The sequence below is a fragment of the Haliotis rufescens genome, unplaced genomic scaffold (genome assembly GCF_023055435.1).
Source record: "Haliotis rufescens isolate VD_foot unplaced genomic scaffold, xgHalRufe1.0.p SCAF_20, whole genome shotgun sequence".
NCBI classification, from domain to species: Eukaryota; Metazoa; Mollusca; class Gastropoda; order Lepetellida; family Haliotidae; genus Haliotis; species Haliotis rufescens.
The window spans coordinates 20,671,638-20,690,646 of NW_025963891.1; the positions used below are offsets into that span (position 1 = coordinate 20,671,638).

At 37.6% G+C, this 19,009-nt stretch overlaps 1 protein-coding gene across 40 annotated transcripts in view; it reads right to left on the reverse strand.

Annotated features, from left to right (window-relative positions):
* Positions 1 to 19,009, reverse strand: part of LOC124137577 (sorbin and SH3 domain-containing protein 1-like) — a 182,325-nt gene that overhangs the window by 42,876 nt on the left and 120,440 nt on the right. For 24 of the 40 annotated variants that reach the window (XM_048400956.1, XM_048400951.1, XM_048400949.1 and 21 more), the window contains 9 exons: positions 18,597 to 18,608; positions 17,718 to 17,783; positions 17,302 to 17,385; positions 15,025 to 15,072; positions 14,114 to 14,210; positions 6,606 to 6,720; positions 4,889 to 4,945; positions 2,966 to 2,980; positions 2,511 to 2,560 (listed from right to left, as the gene is read on the reverse strand). In XM_048400956.1, coding sequence (XP_048256913.1) covers positions 2,511 to 2,560; positions 2,966 to 2,980; positions 4,889 to 4,945; positions 6,606 to 6,720; positions 14,114 to 14,210; positions 15,025 to 15,072; positions 17,302 to 17,385; positions 17,718 to 17,783; positions 18,597 to 18,608 — 544 coding nt within the window. The remainder of the gene's footprint in view (positions 1 to 2,510; positions 2,561 to 2,965; positions 2,981 to 4,888; positions 4,946 to 6,605; positions 6,721 to 14,113; positions 14,211 to 15,024; positions 15,073 to 17,301; positions 17,386 to 17,717; positions 17,784 to 18,596; positions 18,609 to 19,009) is intronic. The other 16 variants (XM_046504215.2, XM_046503995.2, XM_046503944.2 and 13 more) reach the window with 8 other exon arrangements.

Here is a 19,009-nt window from a genome sequence, read left to right on the forward strand (position 1 = left end):
CTGCAATGTATATGCACATCTCGGACATCAAATCAGTGTGTGGGGGTAGTCAGATGATTGTAATACTTAGATTTGATAGTTTTTCTCTACTCACTTGATCTTCAGGCATATGAATGTGCTGTAAAATACTTTTATGTTAAAAGAAGTACCTAGGTAGAGAATCTCACCCAAGTGTCTTTTGAGGTCTATGGTTACACAAATAGTCACTAATGTTCACATTTTTTTTACTATGCCCCCATTCCTTCTGACTTTTATGTTTAATTAAAGATAAAGCTTCAGTCAACTTCAGTGTATGCATGACCAGATCGTTTAATACATGTATCTAAATACATTTTGACAGGAGTACGGTCAAACGTTTCCCAATCAGACATTTTGTACCTATCTCTTGAGACCTACACTGGGTACCCGGGTAGGGTCGGGTAATAGGGGGATGGGTACCCGGGTAGGGTCGGGTAATAGGGGGATGGGTACCCGGGTAGGGTCAGGTAATAGGGGGATGGGTACCCGGGTAGGGTCAGGTAATAGGGGGATGGGTACCCAGGTAGGGTCTGGGTACCCGGGTAGGGTCAGGTAATAGGGGGATGGGTACCCAGGTAGGGTCAGGTAATAGGGGGATGGGTACCCGGGTAGGGTCAGGTAATAGGGGGATGGGTACCCAGGTAGGGTCAGGTAATAGGGGGATGGGTACCCGGGTAGGGTCGGGTAATAGGGGGATGGGTACCCGGGTAGGGTCGGGTAATAGGGGGATGGGTACCCAGGTAGGGTCAGGTAATAGGGGGATGGGTACCCGGGTAGGGTCAGGTAATAGGGGGATGGGTACCCAGGTAGGGTCAGGTAATAGGGGGATGGGTACCCAGGTAGGGTCAGGTAATAGGGGGATGGGTACCCGGGTAGGGTCGGGTAATAGGGGGATGGGTACCCGGGTAGGGTCGGGTAATAGGGGGATGGGTACCCGGGTAGGGTCGGGTAATAGGGGGATGGGTACCTGGGTAGTTAATTTGGACTCATCAGAGCCCAACCAGGCACCACTAAGGGACACAACTGTGCACCAAAATGTGTATCATCTCAGACCACTGTGCCACCATGACCCTGGTTTGTAAGTAAACCCCTACTTGTCCTAGTATGTCACAAATAGACACTGGAATACCAAAAGATTATAAAATTCTATGCCCTTAACTTTTTCAAAAATCCATTGATGACAAAATAACATTGAAATAACATATCAGGTGGCAAAGGAATCAGAACAACCATAAAAAATAAATATTGACAATAAAAAGCTGTTCCCAAGCTCGATGTAGGGCTTGTACCAGTTTGACATTCCGAATGACATACCCACAACATGCAGCGCAATGTCAGGGACACGCGGCCCAGCTGCTGCCCATGCATGCACCACAATGCATGACTAACAAGTCTAACATACAGATGGCATGGAAAGCAATATCTCCTCATCTAACTTCATAGTGCTGCAGAAACAGCTGCTTTTATTAGTGCAATGTAACTGAGACAGAGTTTTCCTGACAACAGTAAGGGAAGGATTTCACCTTACAATAAACACCTCCAACTGAGTGTGGTAATGGGGCCGCAATGTTATTTGGATGCCTTTATCTTCCACCAACATACATCACAGTAAATTCATCAATCTTCAGATTGTCATCAGAATGAGTTAGCAAATTTTTTTTGCTGCTTTAGCAATATTCCAGCAATGTCATGGCAGGGAACACCAGAAATGGGCTTAACACATTGTACCCATGTCAGGAATCGAACCCAGGTCTTCAGCTTGATGGGCTAAAGCTTTAACCACAATCTACCAGGCCTCATCGGAAATCTGAACCAAACTCATCTTGGTCCTCTTCGTTAACAAACACTGTTTAACATGCAGCAACATTGTTATACACAATGAACAATAGATCACAAACATCTTTATGTTTGTTATGTTTATTTGTTTGTTGTGTAACGACGCACTCAGCAATATTACAGCTATATGACAGCGGTTTGTAAATAATCGAGTCTGGACCAGAAAATCCAGTGATTGACATCATGAGCATCGATCCATGCAATTGGGATACAATGACATACATCAATCAAGTCAGCAAGCCGAACCACCCGATCCCGTTAGTCGCCTGGTACGACAGGCTTCTTGATGGCAGCACTGGAGACAACTGGAAGATCACGAACACAGGACACCAACAATCTAACTTACATCACCTCCAACAAAATCCAACTTTGCGAACACGAACAAATGTACTTTTTTTTTTAAATTTCAAAAAACACCTAACAAATCTTAACCCTTGAAATCACCATCTTGACAATGAGCAAACAGGTGAAAACACTAACAATGCAATCAATATTAAACAGTCAGCTGCAAGTCATGCACAAAGTGCTTCTGAGTGTGAAGCATGTCCTATTGAGAGGAAGCAAGGTAGACAGGCCTCCATGACGGCCAGGTGATCCCCACCTGCAACAACAACCTGTACAAGAGGGAGGGGGGGCACAAGCATCAGTGTACTTACTAGTTGCTGAACTGACCGGGCTTCTCAATGGGAGGGTTGTGAACGATACCCTGCAACAGATTATTATATACCATTGGAGTAAATGTATGTGCATGTATTCATGGTAGTAACACACATGTTCACACATGAAGGGATGGCTCTCTGAAAGAAAGGACTACAATTAAATTAAATAGATATCTAATGGGTCATAACATTCCATACATACATTCCAGCATTTAAAAATGAAATTAAAGGATATACAGGTTACATTTTTTTCAATTTTAGTGTATGGCAAAGTTGCACTTCTGTGTCAGCTCTTGTGACTACAATGTACATCCATTAAATTGTGTAACATGTTAATCTGTACATGATAAATATGTATCGAAATTTGGACAATGCAAGATCAAACCTGTAATATTAAAAAGAATAACAAATTAATTGATCAGCATGGATCAAGGAGTCTAAAGGTTATTTACCTCTGTTGTATTATCCTGTTCCAAGGGAGGCAATCAAAGAAAAGGTAAAATCTATTTAAACTATTGTTCACTGAAGTGAAATGTCATGGTAATGACTTAAGAGTTTCATAATTAACAAAGTAGAACCCTAAGTGGCAGTGTTAGTACAAGCTCTCAACGTCCCCGTGAAGTGTGCAGTCAAGTGTGGTCAGTGAACCAGTGGGACTACAGAGGAGCAAAACAAGATCAGCTTATATGCATATGCCATTTAGTGGACCATCCCCGCCAAGCTGGCTTGCCCAAATACCAGGTCATCAAAATATGCATACAAGAGTTTCTTGGTTTGAGAATTCTGTAATTTTATTATTTAAACTTAGAGTTTGAAAAAAAGAAAAGGAAAGAACAGAAAGAACGGAAAGGACTATGGACAACGTCTACCAGAAAATATTAAATAATTTGTATTCATTCCAGTGGTCATATTACAAGAGAATATCAGACACTTGATGTATTTATTTATGTGGGTGAGTGTTACACCAGTCACTATGCTCTGTCAACCATACCCGTGCTTGTTGGTTTCACAAAACAAAATTGTGAAATGTTTGCATCACTTTCGTCTTTTCAAACACTTTAGGCTAACATGCCGTGATATAACTGAAATACTGTTCCAAGCTGTGTTAAGCCCAACTCAGTAACTCTGGTCAAGCTGAAGCAGGTAAACCGGTGGCTGAAAGCATGAGCATCCCTCAGCATCATCAGCTGGGTCAAAAGTGTGCAATGGTCCATGGCGTTCACCCAACAATATCAGACCACTGAGCAGCCATTGGGGCCAAGTGATTACATTATCAGCGGCCTCTCAGACTACTCTATTCTGCCCTAGAAAACCCAACTATTTCTATCACAAATAAAAATGTACAATATGGGTGCATAAATGTCAACCCAAAACTAGCTTATGTCAATCCAAAACCAGCTTATGTCAATATTTGCCAAACATTTCCACAACATCAACTTGTTTTTCAAAGCCAGAAAGCCTATTCAGTATATGACAGAATATCAAGCTAAACGCCTACGCAAAATATGAATTCAAGCATATTAAAAACAGCCACTGAAGCTATGATTTCAGTTATAATGGCCCTAGACCCTGTGCAGATAATCCATTGCCATGTAAAGCTAATGACACACAAGACATAGTTTACAATTAGCAACAAGACACTTCCAAGGATACCATTCTGTCATCAGTAACACCAGAACCCTTGACACAAAGATATAACTAAAAGGCTCCTGAAGTCCTTCATGTATTGAATTCCTTTTGCTTTACCATTACACCATCAGTGTGTCAGAGATGGTGATCATTACCGTTAATATACAAAGCTTTGTCAAGTATGCGTCTGAGCTATAGTGAATCACACCAGACAATACCTAGTGTTCTTTTCTAACCATGTCTGGATACATATCCTGCTGTGACCATTGAATTGTTGAGAGATGTTTCATACCCTAAACCTATCAAGACCAACCATCCGTGTAACAATGGGAAGGACACCCCATGGGGAATGTCTACCACTAGCTACCTCTCTGCTCAATGTTCCCGAGCTTTATCATCTGTGTAGCAATACTTCATATTACATTTATCTAAGAGTATATTGTGTAAACACGAAATTAAAGATTCACAACAGAAAAGACATCTCACTCAAATCTCAGAAAGACAGAAAAACAGGCAAACAAGTGAATATATTAGAAGTGAAAATTGAATATTAAAATGTAAGCAAGCATAACGCCAACTAGCACACGATGTTCGGTCAGCTGTCGGGGTCAGACATACGGCTTGACACACTGTCACCTGGTCAGTATGTGAGGTCAGATGTGACCGATCAAATCGTGACAATACCGTCACGCCCGTCAGACTGACCGAACTGTCATAACACACAAGCTATAACATACAGCCAATACCTTCTTCTTCTTTTTATCCCTCAATGAACTGATGGTTTGAGCTCTGGGCCGGAATTTCTACAGGTACCGAACATCAAACAGTCACTAGTGGAGCATGACAACTGCACACACGCCAATCTCAAATCGTACATGCATTGTCGAGCATCAACACAAGTGTTCCATCCTGAGCATGCTCAATACACACTAAGGTAGACGCACCTTGATTATAATTAACGAGCATTACCTGCACACACACACAAATGGCATCTCCCAGCGACAGTCACATGCAAACGAGGCTGGACTTGAAATCAATAGAAGTTATTGATTTTGTTCATTTTCCTACATAATAGGCCGCAGCTGTAGGCGTAGTGTTTTTATCTGGGTAATACGAAGTCATGCCGAGCCTGTCTTTGTTCACTGCAAACTCATTACACTTACACATTCTAGCATGAGGTAGCTATCGGAAGATGTAGAATGTATCACTGGTACACAATTACCGAACAAAATGGACATTTTGATTTGGTTTATTCTTAATATGGAGCCATCATATAGCTGCACTATTGCTGAGTGTGGCAATAAACAACAAAAAACAAAACTTAATATGGCAAATGGAACATAAAACTGATCGTAAAATTACTATTATTTTCCTATTATTATTCCCCTCATTATCACTTGTAATGGTGAACAAATTCTTTAATATTTCATAAGAACAGACATAATATTCCTAAAATAGAGGTTTTAATCTAAAGAACATGAAAAATAATTGGACCAAAAGCTTCTAAAGAAATTTGTTTTTGGTCATATAGAGGGAAAAGTACATCATGTTTCTCACAGCTGGGCAGTTGGGTAGCTTAGTGGTTAAAGCGTTCACTCGTCACGCCAAGACCCGGGTTTGATTCCCGACATGGGTACAATATGTGAAGCCCATTTCTGGTGTCCCCCGCCGTGATATTGCTGGAATATTGCTAAAACCATACTCACTCACTCACTCACTCTCAGCTATTTTGGCTGTTAACCATAATCATGAACTTATCCTCCGTAACATCTGACCAGCCAATAAGTATTGATCAGTGTTATACAAGCTCATCCACATGTGTGAGGAGATCAGGAGACATGTGTAGCCTGCTTTAACTCCAGACAAAGCTGAACATTGATTACCATAGAAACCTGTGAAGAATGGCCACAACGTGTTGATTGACCGAACAATATATTGATCTTATCTGGGTGTCTCCCCATTGCCGATATTTACTTAGCAAAAAGAACATTTCAATGGTAAAGGATGTGAGGTCATCCGAACAAACCTCCCTAAGTAATTTCTCGAGTGAGTGGTTTCAAATTTCTATGATGTAAACTCAGTTGGTTCAATAAATATCACTTAGGTATTTTGTGGTAAATAATTGACTGGTTATTTACGATCAGATACATAGTCCTGCCTCGCCGCATGTTTAAGTCTCTATATTTAGCATGCTGTTACAAACATAGGTTCTCCTCAGGATCTATAACTCTTGCATACATCACACACATTTTAAAAGCTCAGAACAATGTCAAAGATAAATTGCAACATGCTAATTAAATAGGCTATGAATAGACAAATGGAAAAGAAAACAATGAATTGGATGCAATGCATTTAGTTCAAGTTGCAATGTTAAAATTTATAATGGAAACATGAAAAAGATTTAAAATTTCATGCTTAAAAAGTCCAAAATTAAAACATGAAATTGTATTAAAAAAAACTTACCGTCTTTGCTTCCCGCAGTGCAATGGACGAAAATCCTGGTTCATAATCCATAATACTTCTCGGTTGGTTCCTGTAAACCTCGATTGAGGATTTGGCGTGGGTCGGAGTCCAGAAGCTGGGAATTGACAAGTAAATATTCAGAATATGTTTTGACATGGGCAGTAAGTGATTTGTACCTTTGTAACATACGTACAGGAAATTCAGGTTCAACCTTGGTTGGCTTCGGGCAAATTTGGGAAAACTTCACATTTACAGTTAATTGGTAGGAAGTCTTACATAGTTCTTGGACTGTTTCTATATCTAGACTAGCAGTGACCATATTACAGGCACAACAATAATGACATGTTAACTGTTTCGGAACACAACAGAAAATGAAAAGACATGAACAATACTTACAAAAAACTAATATCAAGCACATCATTCCACAAAAGGATTTTAAAAATGAAAAATATGGATTATATAAAACACTAATATTTTTCGGAATTAAATTATCCCCCCCCCCAAAAAAAGGTTTCTAAATGTCTGAAAATAAAACAGTATGATAAACACTACTGAAAATTAAATAATTTTTCTCCATTGGAGGATAACAGAGGAACATGCCTACAGTAATTCTTTGATAGACACTAAGAAGAGGCAAGAACATTTTATAAAGTTTTTTATAGATAACGTTTTTATTGTTTGTCATGGCATTTCAATTTTACTTCTAGCTCATTCATATACTGAATACAGATTCACCAAGAACAAAAGATGAGCAGGGCAAGGAGTAGCCCTTAAACATAGATACAAACAATGAAGAAATTGTAATCAATAAAATGGTTCATGTCTTCATGCCTATAATGCTACAGCATGCTTCATGCGCCACGAGACATCGGTGTAGAATATACCTGGGAAGTGTGGGTATTGAACTGGCAGCAGGGAGAGAAACAGTGACACATACAGATACTATATACATAGTGCAGTCGGGACCATCACATAGTGCCTACAATATAGCTGATATATAACTAATTACATAAAATAATTTAAATCTTTATGAAAACAAATTTGATGATGATACTACATGATTTCAACATACAGTAGACTACGGTTAAAACGAACACGCTTATAACGAACTGACAGATATAACAAACTCACTTTTTGGTCCCAACTATTTGCTGTAGTTATGCTGTATATATGCTTATAACGAACTACAGTTATAACGAACAAAATTAGTAGTCCCTTTGAGTTTGTTATAACCGTAGTTTACTGTATAGTAAAATATCGTTACATATAGTTAAAGTATGATTGGATCATATGTTTTTGGACATGATATGTTTTTCATACGGCCATGTTTATTGCGATTGCCCGCGCTATAATGAAGGGGGTGGCATCACACAGACATTGTAAACACTCAGATTCTGGATTTTTTTAAAGATAAAGTTGTCTTCATAAGTGAGTGAGATGTTTTACAGTTGTTCTTGTGATTAGGGAGAAAACTATGAATGTTTAAAGCATCCCAAAACCAATAACATGGGGATAATACAGGGTTTGAAATTCCGAGTATCAGAGAGCTTCTGGCATAGATACAATTGTAATGGCACCATCAAAATAAGTTCCCGGTGCCTGAAGGACACAATAAAAAAATAATTTTTTTTGACAAAAATACCTTATGACATTTTCAAAATCCAATGTGAACACTCATTCGTTTAGAAACGTAAAACATGAGTAAAATAGAAATGATTGTATGTTAATTTGTATGTAAATTCCTTATCTGGAATAAGTACAGGTACCTACCATGTTTGAGAAAGAACTTTTCAATAGTATTAGCTTCTGCAGTGATACAGACATCAAATAAGCTGTTTCAATGAGAGATGTTTCGAGCAGATTCAAGTATTTTCATATTCCTGGTAGAATGTCCATTTATGGGTGAATAAGTCAATGAAATTAGTCCAAAGAACCTTAACATGCAGCCATTCATTCCAGCTTTTTGAGTATTGAACAAAATATCCATTTCCTAAATTCAATGCTGAAATTAGAGAGAAATCAACATCATCTCAGTAGACTAAAAGTCCCCCCACCCCCCACTGACCCCTCAGCACTATCTCCTACCCACACATGGAGCACACCCTACCATCTCTGACTGAAATAACAATTTAATGCTTCAATCATTAAGCTACCTTTGAAATGCATCTGCCCACCAATTCAGATTTGATGAATGATTACGAGGACATTAATATAATATAAGCCTATTAAACGAAATCATTAATATGTATGACATTGATTGAAGTGTAAATCTTCCCCAACTCTATCATGACGCCAGGAAACAACAAAGTGTATGCTGGACCGGACACTCACAAACACCTGATGACGAATCAATACATTATTGGCACTTTGGACAAAACACATCTGTTCTGGCTCGTAATGTTTGTTTTGGTTGAATACAAAGAAAATGTTCTTGTTATTTGGTTATTATCGTGGTTACAATGAAACAATTCATCAAGGTGCCAAAATACATGATTTATCACTAACCAGTTTATTATCTTGAAATAACCACTATATGATTAATTTTTAATTCTTGTAATGATGACTTCACACTAATGGTGTTGCGGATTCAATTTAGGTTACAATAATATAATAGCTTTGCTGTCATTTTAGGACATTATTCACTGAGACCCATCAGTTACTCCCCATGTAAACCACTGACACATTAAACACATCATGGTTTATAAGTAAACTGAAGTTATTATCATTTTTGACTTATATATATCAATTAACCTTTAGAAAGAACAAATATATAAACCTTCAAAGGTCATTTAGCTTAAACATAATGCTGCAATATGAAAAATAATAAATATCTGAAAGTTAGTTTTATTATATGAACATCTTAACATTATATACATTTTTAAAATATTTTTGTATACAGTTTTATTACCTTAAATAAAAACATGTCTATTGCAATACAAATTGATCATGAGCCATTACTGCAGAAACATTGTGTAACTTGTTTTGCTTGACCTGTGACTTACTTACATTTTCTATCTACAACACTACCAACAGCCTGTCATACCACATTGTTTGTTTGTTTGTTTGATCATTTGACGTCACACTCAGCAATATTCCAGCTATATGACGGCGGTCTGTAAATAATCAAGTCTGGATGGGTCAATCAAGTGATTAACATCATGAGCATCAATCCATGCAATTGAGATACGATGACATGCACCTGACCACCCGATGCCATAAGTCGCCTCTTACGACAAACATAGTCGCTTTTTACGGCAAGCATGGGTTACTGAAGACCTATTCTACCCCAGATCTTCTGTCATACAGACCCTGATACAAATATATCCACATGTTTGGCAAGTCTAGATTACTGCAGTATCAGACAATGAAGAGAGTCTCTGCGCTCCTTTTTATTACATTTTTATTAAGATAATTTAACAATTTCAGAGACTAGATATTAGTCAACATGGGGGCCAATTATCTCATATTTTATCTTTGATCTCCATTGTTATTAAGTCAATCTCATTAAAATCAGATCTTAGTTCTTGCTACCACTAAACAAAGATCTGAGGACATCCAATTACGTGTCGGGTCAGACCGACCTTGCGCGAACTTTGACCGACCAATGGAATGACCAATCAGAAGGCAGCTTTCTCGTGCTTTACGGCACAAATTTCAAATTGGCGACTATGCTTCGAAACATATTTTAACAAATTCTCGATTATAAATTTGAAACCTGAACAAAAAAAACATTCTGGAATGGCTAATAGATGGTCTAGATTGAAAGGATTCAGTCGTTAAACCCATAATTATCGTTCGGAATACCCCATGTTAAAGTTTTCTAGATTGCATGATTAGAAATCACATTCCGACTGTCACTTTCATAATCTGGTAAGCAATGCACTGATTGGTCGGATGACAGGTTGTTCTGACGTGACCCCTAATGGGATGTCTTCAGATCTTCGTTTAGCGGTAGCGAGAACTAAGGTCTGATTTTAATGAGATTGTTATTAAGTAAAAGTGCTTCAAAAAAATTTAATGGCTGTTGGAAAGATGTGATGATAAAGAGATTTATGAATCGTCTGCCTTCTACAGAACTATAAAAAGTAGAGTTACAGACACGTTATTATGAATATCTGACATTAAGTTGTACATGGAGGTCTTCCAGACTGGTTGAGCAAGAGGCTGTTCCAGTTCTACACAAGTGACCCAGTACATCTCTCTTCCTATCACACAGCTGCATGACCATTTTTTTAAACATGCAATTATCTCAGTTTCAATAATTAAGCTTTCTTTCTTGCAAAGTATTACATAAAATGGTAGGAATTCATTTCAAGATTTATGATAGCATCAAACAAAACACTGCTATGATCACATATTAATTTCTATGATGAATTGGAAATGAAAAAAAGGTTTGGAATGAAACCACCCTTCACTAAGTCCTCATCCAGGTTTAAGCACAGAGCAACATGAATTATAAACATGTCTGAAACTTGATTCCATTCTTCTGACATCTTGTGTCGGAGTTACTTCATTCAATTTTCAAACTGGATGTTTAATTAAGCTTGAAAAGATTCAACTTCCACATGATTAAATATTACAGTCTGGCAATGCTTCTCAGATGACAAAGTGTCCTCATTATCAGGCTAGATCTGAGAACGTTAATTAGGATTGTCAAGCTTGTTATCTTACACTCATCAATTAGTTAGTTTCATTAACAGACCATGAAGTGGCCACACTAACAGTCATCACCCCTATCATGGTACACAACAATGTCTGCTATCTCGGGATTGTCCCCGACTGTAACAAGGGATGACATGCTGACTTAATCAGCAGTTATTTAATTCAGGACTCTATGGCGAAGATTTCTCTTGTTTTTCATCTACATACCGTATTTGACGTAATAAGCGCCATGCTCTAATAAGCACCCATGGCGATATTTGCTAATACAGTCAAGTCTCGTTAATCCGACACTCGTTAATCCGACACTCAGCTTTATCCGACACAAATGATGGGAACCGATTGATTCAGCGCTATTTAGTCCCGTTAATCCGACATTCTCGCACTCCGACTCTGACACACCTAATTTGCAACGAATTACCGAAATCACTCATTAATCAGTCTCGTTAATCCGACATAGTGGTCAGCGTACTCCGTGGTCATCTGCCCGCGAGTACACAACCCCGTGTTTTGACACGCACTGGCTGCAGAGATTAACTTTAACAATTAACACTAGATGCCGGGATCATAAAGAATTTCAAGCTTTATTATAAGAAACAAATGAAATTACACCTCGACAATGTTGATGCTGAAGAACCACCAGCCCTAGACGTCAAGCGAACAGGGGACTTTGAGAAATGTGCCTTCAAAATGTGAGAAACAGAAAACACTGACAGACTTTTTTAAGTAGATGAAGCAAGTTGTTAAGACAGTAGCACTTGCATTTACATGAGGAAACACACGGTTATTATCTATCGTGAAGATGTCCAATTTTCGATCACAAATCGCTTAATTTCGTTAATCCAACATACTTGTTAATCCGACACAATCATGTGCAACCAACAATGTCGGATTAACGAGACTTGACTGTATATTGGCTAGTGAACAATCCAAATTAGCACTCCTTCCGATTGATCAACGTACACAAGACTAATTTATCCGTGTATAATACGCACTCGTGCGTTATATGCACCCTTAATTATGGGCAATTAAAATTTGGAAAAATATATTTGTCGTATATAAACATTTCAGGCATAAATCACGAAATTTATCTTTCAACTCTGTTTTACTCACCAAAATAATATTCTAATGAGAGCCCCCTATTTCTAATTTTGAGAGCGCCCTGGTCGCTTATTATGTCAAATATGGTAATTGCTGCAAGGTCTAAAAGATAAATATTTTGCATTTCCTTCAATGTGAAATCCTGACTTCACATTCTATCAAAGTTTCATCAGGTCATAATACATTAATTATTAAACTTTCATCTCCACCTGCTTCCCTACAGGGGGGGTTGGGTAGCCTAGTGGTTAAAGAGTTCGCCTGTCATGCCGAAGACCCAGGTTCCATTCCCCACATGGGTACAATGTGTGAAGCCCATTTCTGGTGTCCCCCGCCATGATATTGCTGTAATATGAAAAGCGGCGTAAAACCAAACTCACTCACTCACTGCTTCCATACAAAACACTGCCTCACATTATTTTTTTGCCCCGCAGTACCTACAGCTGAAGATGTTCACAATACATATTCCCTTCTCTACTGGATGAGATATACCTACAACTGCTTCACAGTTTACATACATCGGTGCCTTCACCCATATATAAAACTAAAGTGCCTCCTGTCTCACTCTTTTGAAAATATTGCATGTAAATATAATAATTAAGTAATTATCACCTAACTCATACTGATTTACAGGCCTCAGCCTGAAGTTTGTCTGATATTAGCCAGGTATGATTTGTTGCTAACATACTGGCCAACAAAACTAATGCTTCAATCATTAAGCTACCTTTGGAATGTTTTTGCCAACCAATTCAGATTTGATGAATGATTATGAGGACATTAAAATAATATAAGCCTATAAAACCAAATCATTAATATGTATGACATTGATTGAAGTGGAAATTTTCCCCAACTCTATCATGACGCCAGGAAACAACAGAGTGTATGCTGGACCGAACACCCACAAACACCTGATGACGAATCAATACTTTATTGGCACTTTGGACAAAACACATCTGTTCTGGCTTGTAATGTTTGTTTTGGTTGAATACAAACAAAATGCTCTTGTGGTTGTGTTATTATCGTGATTACAATACAACAATTCATCAAGGTGGCAACATGCATGATTTATGACAAACCAGTTTAATATCTTGAAATAACCAGATCAAACCACTATTCCTGTTTTAATATTTAAATCTTGTAATGACAACTTCTCCATGATTGGCCCACAAATTTGATCAGTTAATGCACAATATGGCCAATGACATCACAGCAAAAAAAATATTTTGTTAAAAAAGGAGGAGTTTTAAACTTCTTATGGGGCAACTGTCACCAATAATTTTGGTTTAAAACTTCTGTGGTTGTTTTTCCTTCTCACAATTGTCAACCCAATTATGATTTAATCAGACTTGCTGTAAGAAACTATTTCATTCGATAATATTGATGTGCTTGCGCTATCTTGATTGACAGGAATGATAGAACAATGTCACCAAAGATACATGAGTCAGATCACGGGGAAGTAATGTGAACAGGCTCATGACGTCAACCATTTTTGACATAGCTCAAAAAGTGTACATTATCTCATGATAAAGTACTGTCGCCTCCTTTGATGTTTTAGCGAAGTATCTTAGCATTGTTGCCCATATAGTCAGTTGGCACACAGTGAACATACACCATATGGATTATATCATCCAGCGATACAGATTTCTAAATTATAGTGTTTTTCAGGTGATGAGACTATCTTAAGTTCAAGGTTTTAGTTATTGGTCCCGTGCCATGCATGACATGAAGTTGTGGCAGTTGGGTGTACTTACTGTCGACGAGGTTCCTTCTTGCCCGACTCGCTGCGGTACCGAGGTCGGTAAAGGTCTTTGTACCTCCCTTCAGGCTCCGACCGATACCCAGATTCATCTGGAAACACAGAGCTCCTGTACATACCTTGAAATGGAGGTGCCGTTGCACATAACACATTACCGTATCAACGTAATAAGCACTATGCTCTAATAAGCGCCCACGGCGATATTTATTAATATATTGGCGTGTGAACAATCCCAATTAGCACCCCTTCTGATTGATCAATGTACACAAGACATTTATTCGTGTATAATACGCACTCGTGTGTTAAATGAACCCTTAATTATGGGCAATTAAATTCTGGAAAAATATATCTGTATATAAACATTTCAGGCTGTCAGCATCAACCACGAAATTTATCTTTTAACTCTGTTTTTTTCTCACCAAAATACCATTCTAATAAGAGCCCCCTATTTCTAATTTTGAGAGCGGCCTGGGCCCTTATTGCGTCGAATACGGTACTTGGAATTATTTGATTACTTATGGTAGCAAATCCTCACTCGTCCAGTTAACACTGGCCATTCTTTATATAATCATCTTGTTAATTGCTTATGACTGATCACTGGTAGCAAATCCTCACTCGTCCAGTTAACACTGCCCATTCTTTATATAATCATCTTGTTTATTGCTTATGACTCTGATCACTGGTAGCAAATCCTTACATACACCATGAACATACCATTTTCTTCAGTCAACTGCTCGTTCACGTTGATATCTTCACAAAATGATCGGAGCATTGTCTACTGGTGATTACTTACAATGACGTGCATGGCCATATCGTGATGCTATAGAGTTTGGGTGCAGATAGCTGCTAATTTTAAGCTTGCTTACAGAATTAAGTTGACAAAAGCAGGCACATGAATGAACTTACCTTTAACCTTGGAGGGGAATTCATAGCTAGGTTTGTAGGGGTTTATATCTGAAAAAAGCATACAGACATTTCACATCCATGCCCAACCATAACATGACCCAAACATGTCAGGAAAACACCAATTAATTAACTGCAGAACAATTGTCAAAAAATATAACTCAAATAGGAGACTTTGTAAACTACGAAAATTTAACACCTTCATAATATTAAAGAAACTAAATATAGAACATTTACAATGTATTTACTATTTTGACTTTTACACTCATAGGAATATTTTTCGGCAGACAATCGAGACTGATTAGTCTCTGGAGTTGATGTTCTATATTTACTGTCAGTTAACACAAACATGTATTAAATGAATGTACGGCAATTTCAATGAGATTATACATATTTAATTTCTGAAAAACAAATCATGTAATAAACATGATAAACATCCCCTCACATGACACATTCACTCCACAGGGAGTTTCTGCTGTCTGTCTTGTTGCTCGTAACCTTCAGGATATGTTCCCGTATAAAAATTATACGAGAAAAATGATAACACATGTATACCCTATACATACTCTCTAAGTATTCAACTTCCAAAACATTCTTAATGAAGTTTCTGTAGTGAAGAAATGTTACAAGGCAACCCTTTTATTATTTTATATTCATTTGTCTTCAGTTACAGCGAGTGAGTGAGTTAGGTTTAACGCAGCTTTTAACAGTATTCCAGTTATATCATGGCGTGTTACCTTAATGTGGGAGGAAAGCCCCAAGTGATGCAGGTCTCAGACGTTTACAGTTCGGTGAAACCCACAAGCACGGGTATGGTGCTAACAAACCTAGAAACATAATTGAGGCGAACCTGGATTCGAACCCACAATCATAGGTTTCTGGCGTGCCCAAGGGACGCAACTCTGAACAGCGAATCGCAGCACCTTGGGCAACTGGGCTGCCTGTGCCCCCCTCTTCAGTTACAGAATGGCTGCTGCTGAGACTGAAGCTCCCTGGGATGTGAACGTATCTCGTGTGGTACACAGAAGCAGCATATGATTGACAGACATGGAAACACTGCAGAAGCTTACCATGGGCACGACCCACCACCATGGCCGACAATTACAGTGCTGGTCAGAAGTAAGTTACAACAAACCTAGTAACATTTTGTTGTTTCACTGATGACATGCCAAAATGCGAGAGTAAGGCATTGATGTAATAGTGGTAGAGTATTCGCATGAATATAATTATATTCAATACTTTAATCATAATATTTCAGCACAATTTGATCACATAATAAAGAATTTGCACAGGTACTGGTTCAAACTTTTTAATTTAAAAAATGTGATGTTTCAAAAGTATGAAGTTAAAGAACTTAAAACAAAAAAGATATTATTTTGAGAAAGGGTGATCCTAAATCACTACCGGTATTTGTTATAACATACTTATGACCAACTGTGCACAACTTTAATATCATCTTACTCATATACATAGTTACATACCGGTACATAATTGTATATACATCAATATGCTCATAAAACGTGTCCCACTATATCCATAGTGAACTGCTTACAATACATTGCAAGTTTAATCAATAACGTAGTGTGCGGCAATATATATACGGAAACTACATGTTACTGAATAAATCCTTGTATTTTAACAGCAAGTCAAACAGAACTGTGCTCTGGAGATGAAGAAAGGCTTTGTTGGAAGACAAGAGAGCCACAATGGCAACGCATAGTTTAGTCTTCACATGCACAGAGTACATTGGTTAGGTTTTACCAAGCATTCTGGGTCAACTGGGAGGTGTTAGTTCTAGAGGGGGTGGTGGAGGGGGGTAGTACATACCCTGGAGCTGTCTGGGGTGACACCTTCTTGAGGGATAGGAACACAAACTATTGACTTCATCTATAATGTGACTTCTGACTTCCACTTATAATGCGGCACAGTTTGGGTTTTTTAAATTACTGAGAAAAAAAAACAGCTTTGGAAGTTTATCTTTTGTAAACATGTAAACATCCAAATACTTGTTGCTTTTTTTTGTCGTCAGTAGTTACCATTTTCAGAAATAGGAAAATATTATATTGAAATGGCTACCATAATTTCCTTTTCTGTATTAACATCAAGGTAAATATTGCATCAATTAAAAAAAAAGTCATCTTGATTTTTGGATCTGTATTTAACAAACTTGTATGCACCATACTTTAGTATTCCTATCCCTCCTTCTGATGTCCCAAGTACAGAGACAAAAGTGAAGCCATTTCCCGGATATTTCGCTGATCAATGTCAAGGTCAACTTACTACCATTCTCATCCCTTTCACCATTTTGTTTTGGCTTCTTTTCATTTTCATTTTCAGGCTTTTTTTCCGGGGTTTTCGTTTTGGCTAGAACATCATGACATGAAGGATGGAAGTGAACAGAGCTAGCTACGTCGGTGCAGCTTCATACACAATGTCAACTACATCTTCCTAGAAAGACTTCTACACACAGGAAGAGAGTATATGTTTGAAAAAATTACATCAATTTTTTACAAATTATTCAAAACATAATGCATCAAATAAAGAAATTTAACAGTTTTGAGATGAAGACCGAAAATTCATGATGGTAAATTAATACAGAAGGATGCAATAAATGAGGTATTGAACTAATTGAACAAAAGATTTGCACAACGAAAACAGCATTCTCTAAACAAAGAAGAAAACAGAAGTAGGAGTACCTTCCTCAGACCTGGTGTCTGAGACATCATCGGGGAACTGGTAGGTAGGACGGTAAGTATTTTCATCTGAAACAGTACCACCTTTGCTTCACTTCTGTTAACCTTGAGCACATTTGCAAAATGCAGTAAGGGGTAATATCAAATTTTCAAATGCCGATTTTCAAAGTTAATTTCTTAACAGGTCTTGTACCCTGAATATATTGACTGATCCGTCTTGGGGGAATAATTATGTGAGAATTAAGAAATTTTGTTGCCCATCACAAAAATGTTTTCTTCAATCACAACCCAAACCCAACTGAACTCGTTACCCATTTCCTGTTGGACGTCATTATAAATGATTAATTTCAATCTGACCTGCAAAGAATGCTAAATCTTTTAAAAATTGATTGTCTTAAATGTTACTGTTCTAACCGATAGCAAATTTTATCATTCATTAAATTTGTCCATTGCCTTAAAGGGGGAAACGTGTGACTATTTCTTGCTGACATATTAATCTGCATTGAACATAACTTGAAACTCAGAATAAGCACATACTGGACTATTTGCAAGCAAAGCAAATGGCTTACGTTAACCATATTCCAAAGAAATCGTATTATAAACCAAACATGGAATAAACTAATGATAAATATAATTCAAAATTCAAAATATTTTAAAACTGACATGCAAAATAAACCTGCACCATGCATATAAAACCAAAGTAACCCCTGAAACAGAAAAGCTACGGACATGTGTGTGTGTGTGTGTATCAGTTAAAATGTATGTAAGCAACCCCACACCATTAGCTGTGTGAAAATAGACATCTATAGCAGCGTCACATTTCACCTGACACCAGCCATTGACATGTATTAGTGTACTGTAGCCAAAGAACACAAATCTTACCCAGATCTTTCACTGGAGGCAGGAAGAAATATAGCAAGAGATTAATCAAATGAACAATTATTGATTCCATTCAAACATAAATTAATCACAAAAGCTTCTCAATGTTGAGATGCACATCTCACTTTCTGTGAAATTTTGAGAATAAATTTACTGGAATATATAAAACATTTGCAATGTTATTTTATTCAAGTATATTTATACTTATGACTGACAAATGATTGGTCAGTTTTTTTTCTGATGAGAACCTTTCAGCCCTAATTTGTATAATTCTTCCTATGTTTAATAAGTTCCAAATATCAGCTGCAGCAACCATGAAAGAAACATTGCCACAACGCAACAATTATTAATAAAATAGTTACTTAGGCTGCATAAAATGATAACAACACTGGTTACACATAAAATACACAATTCAT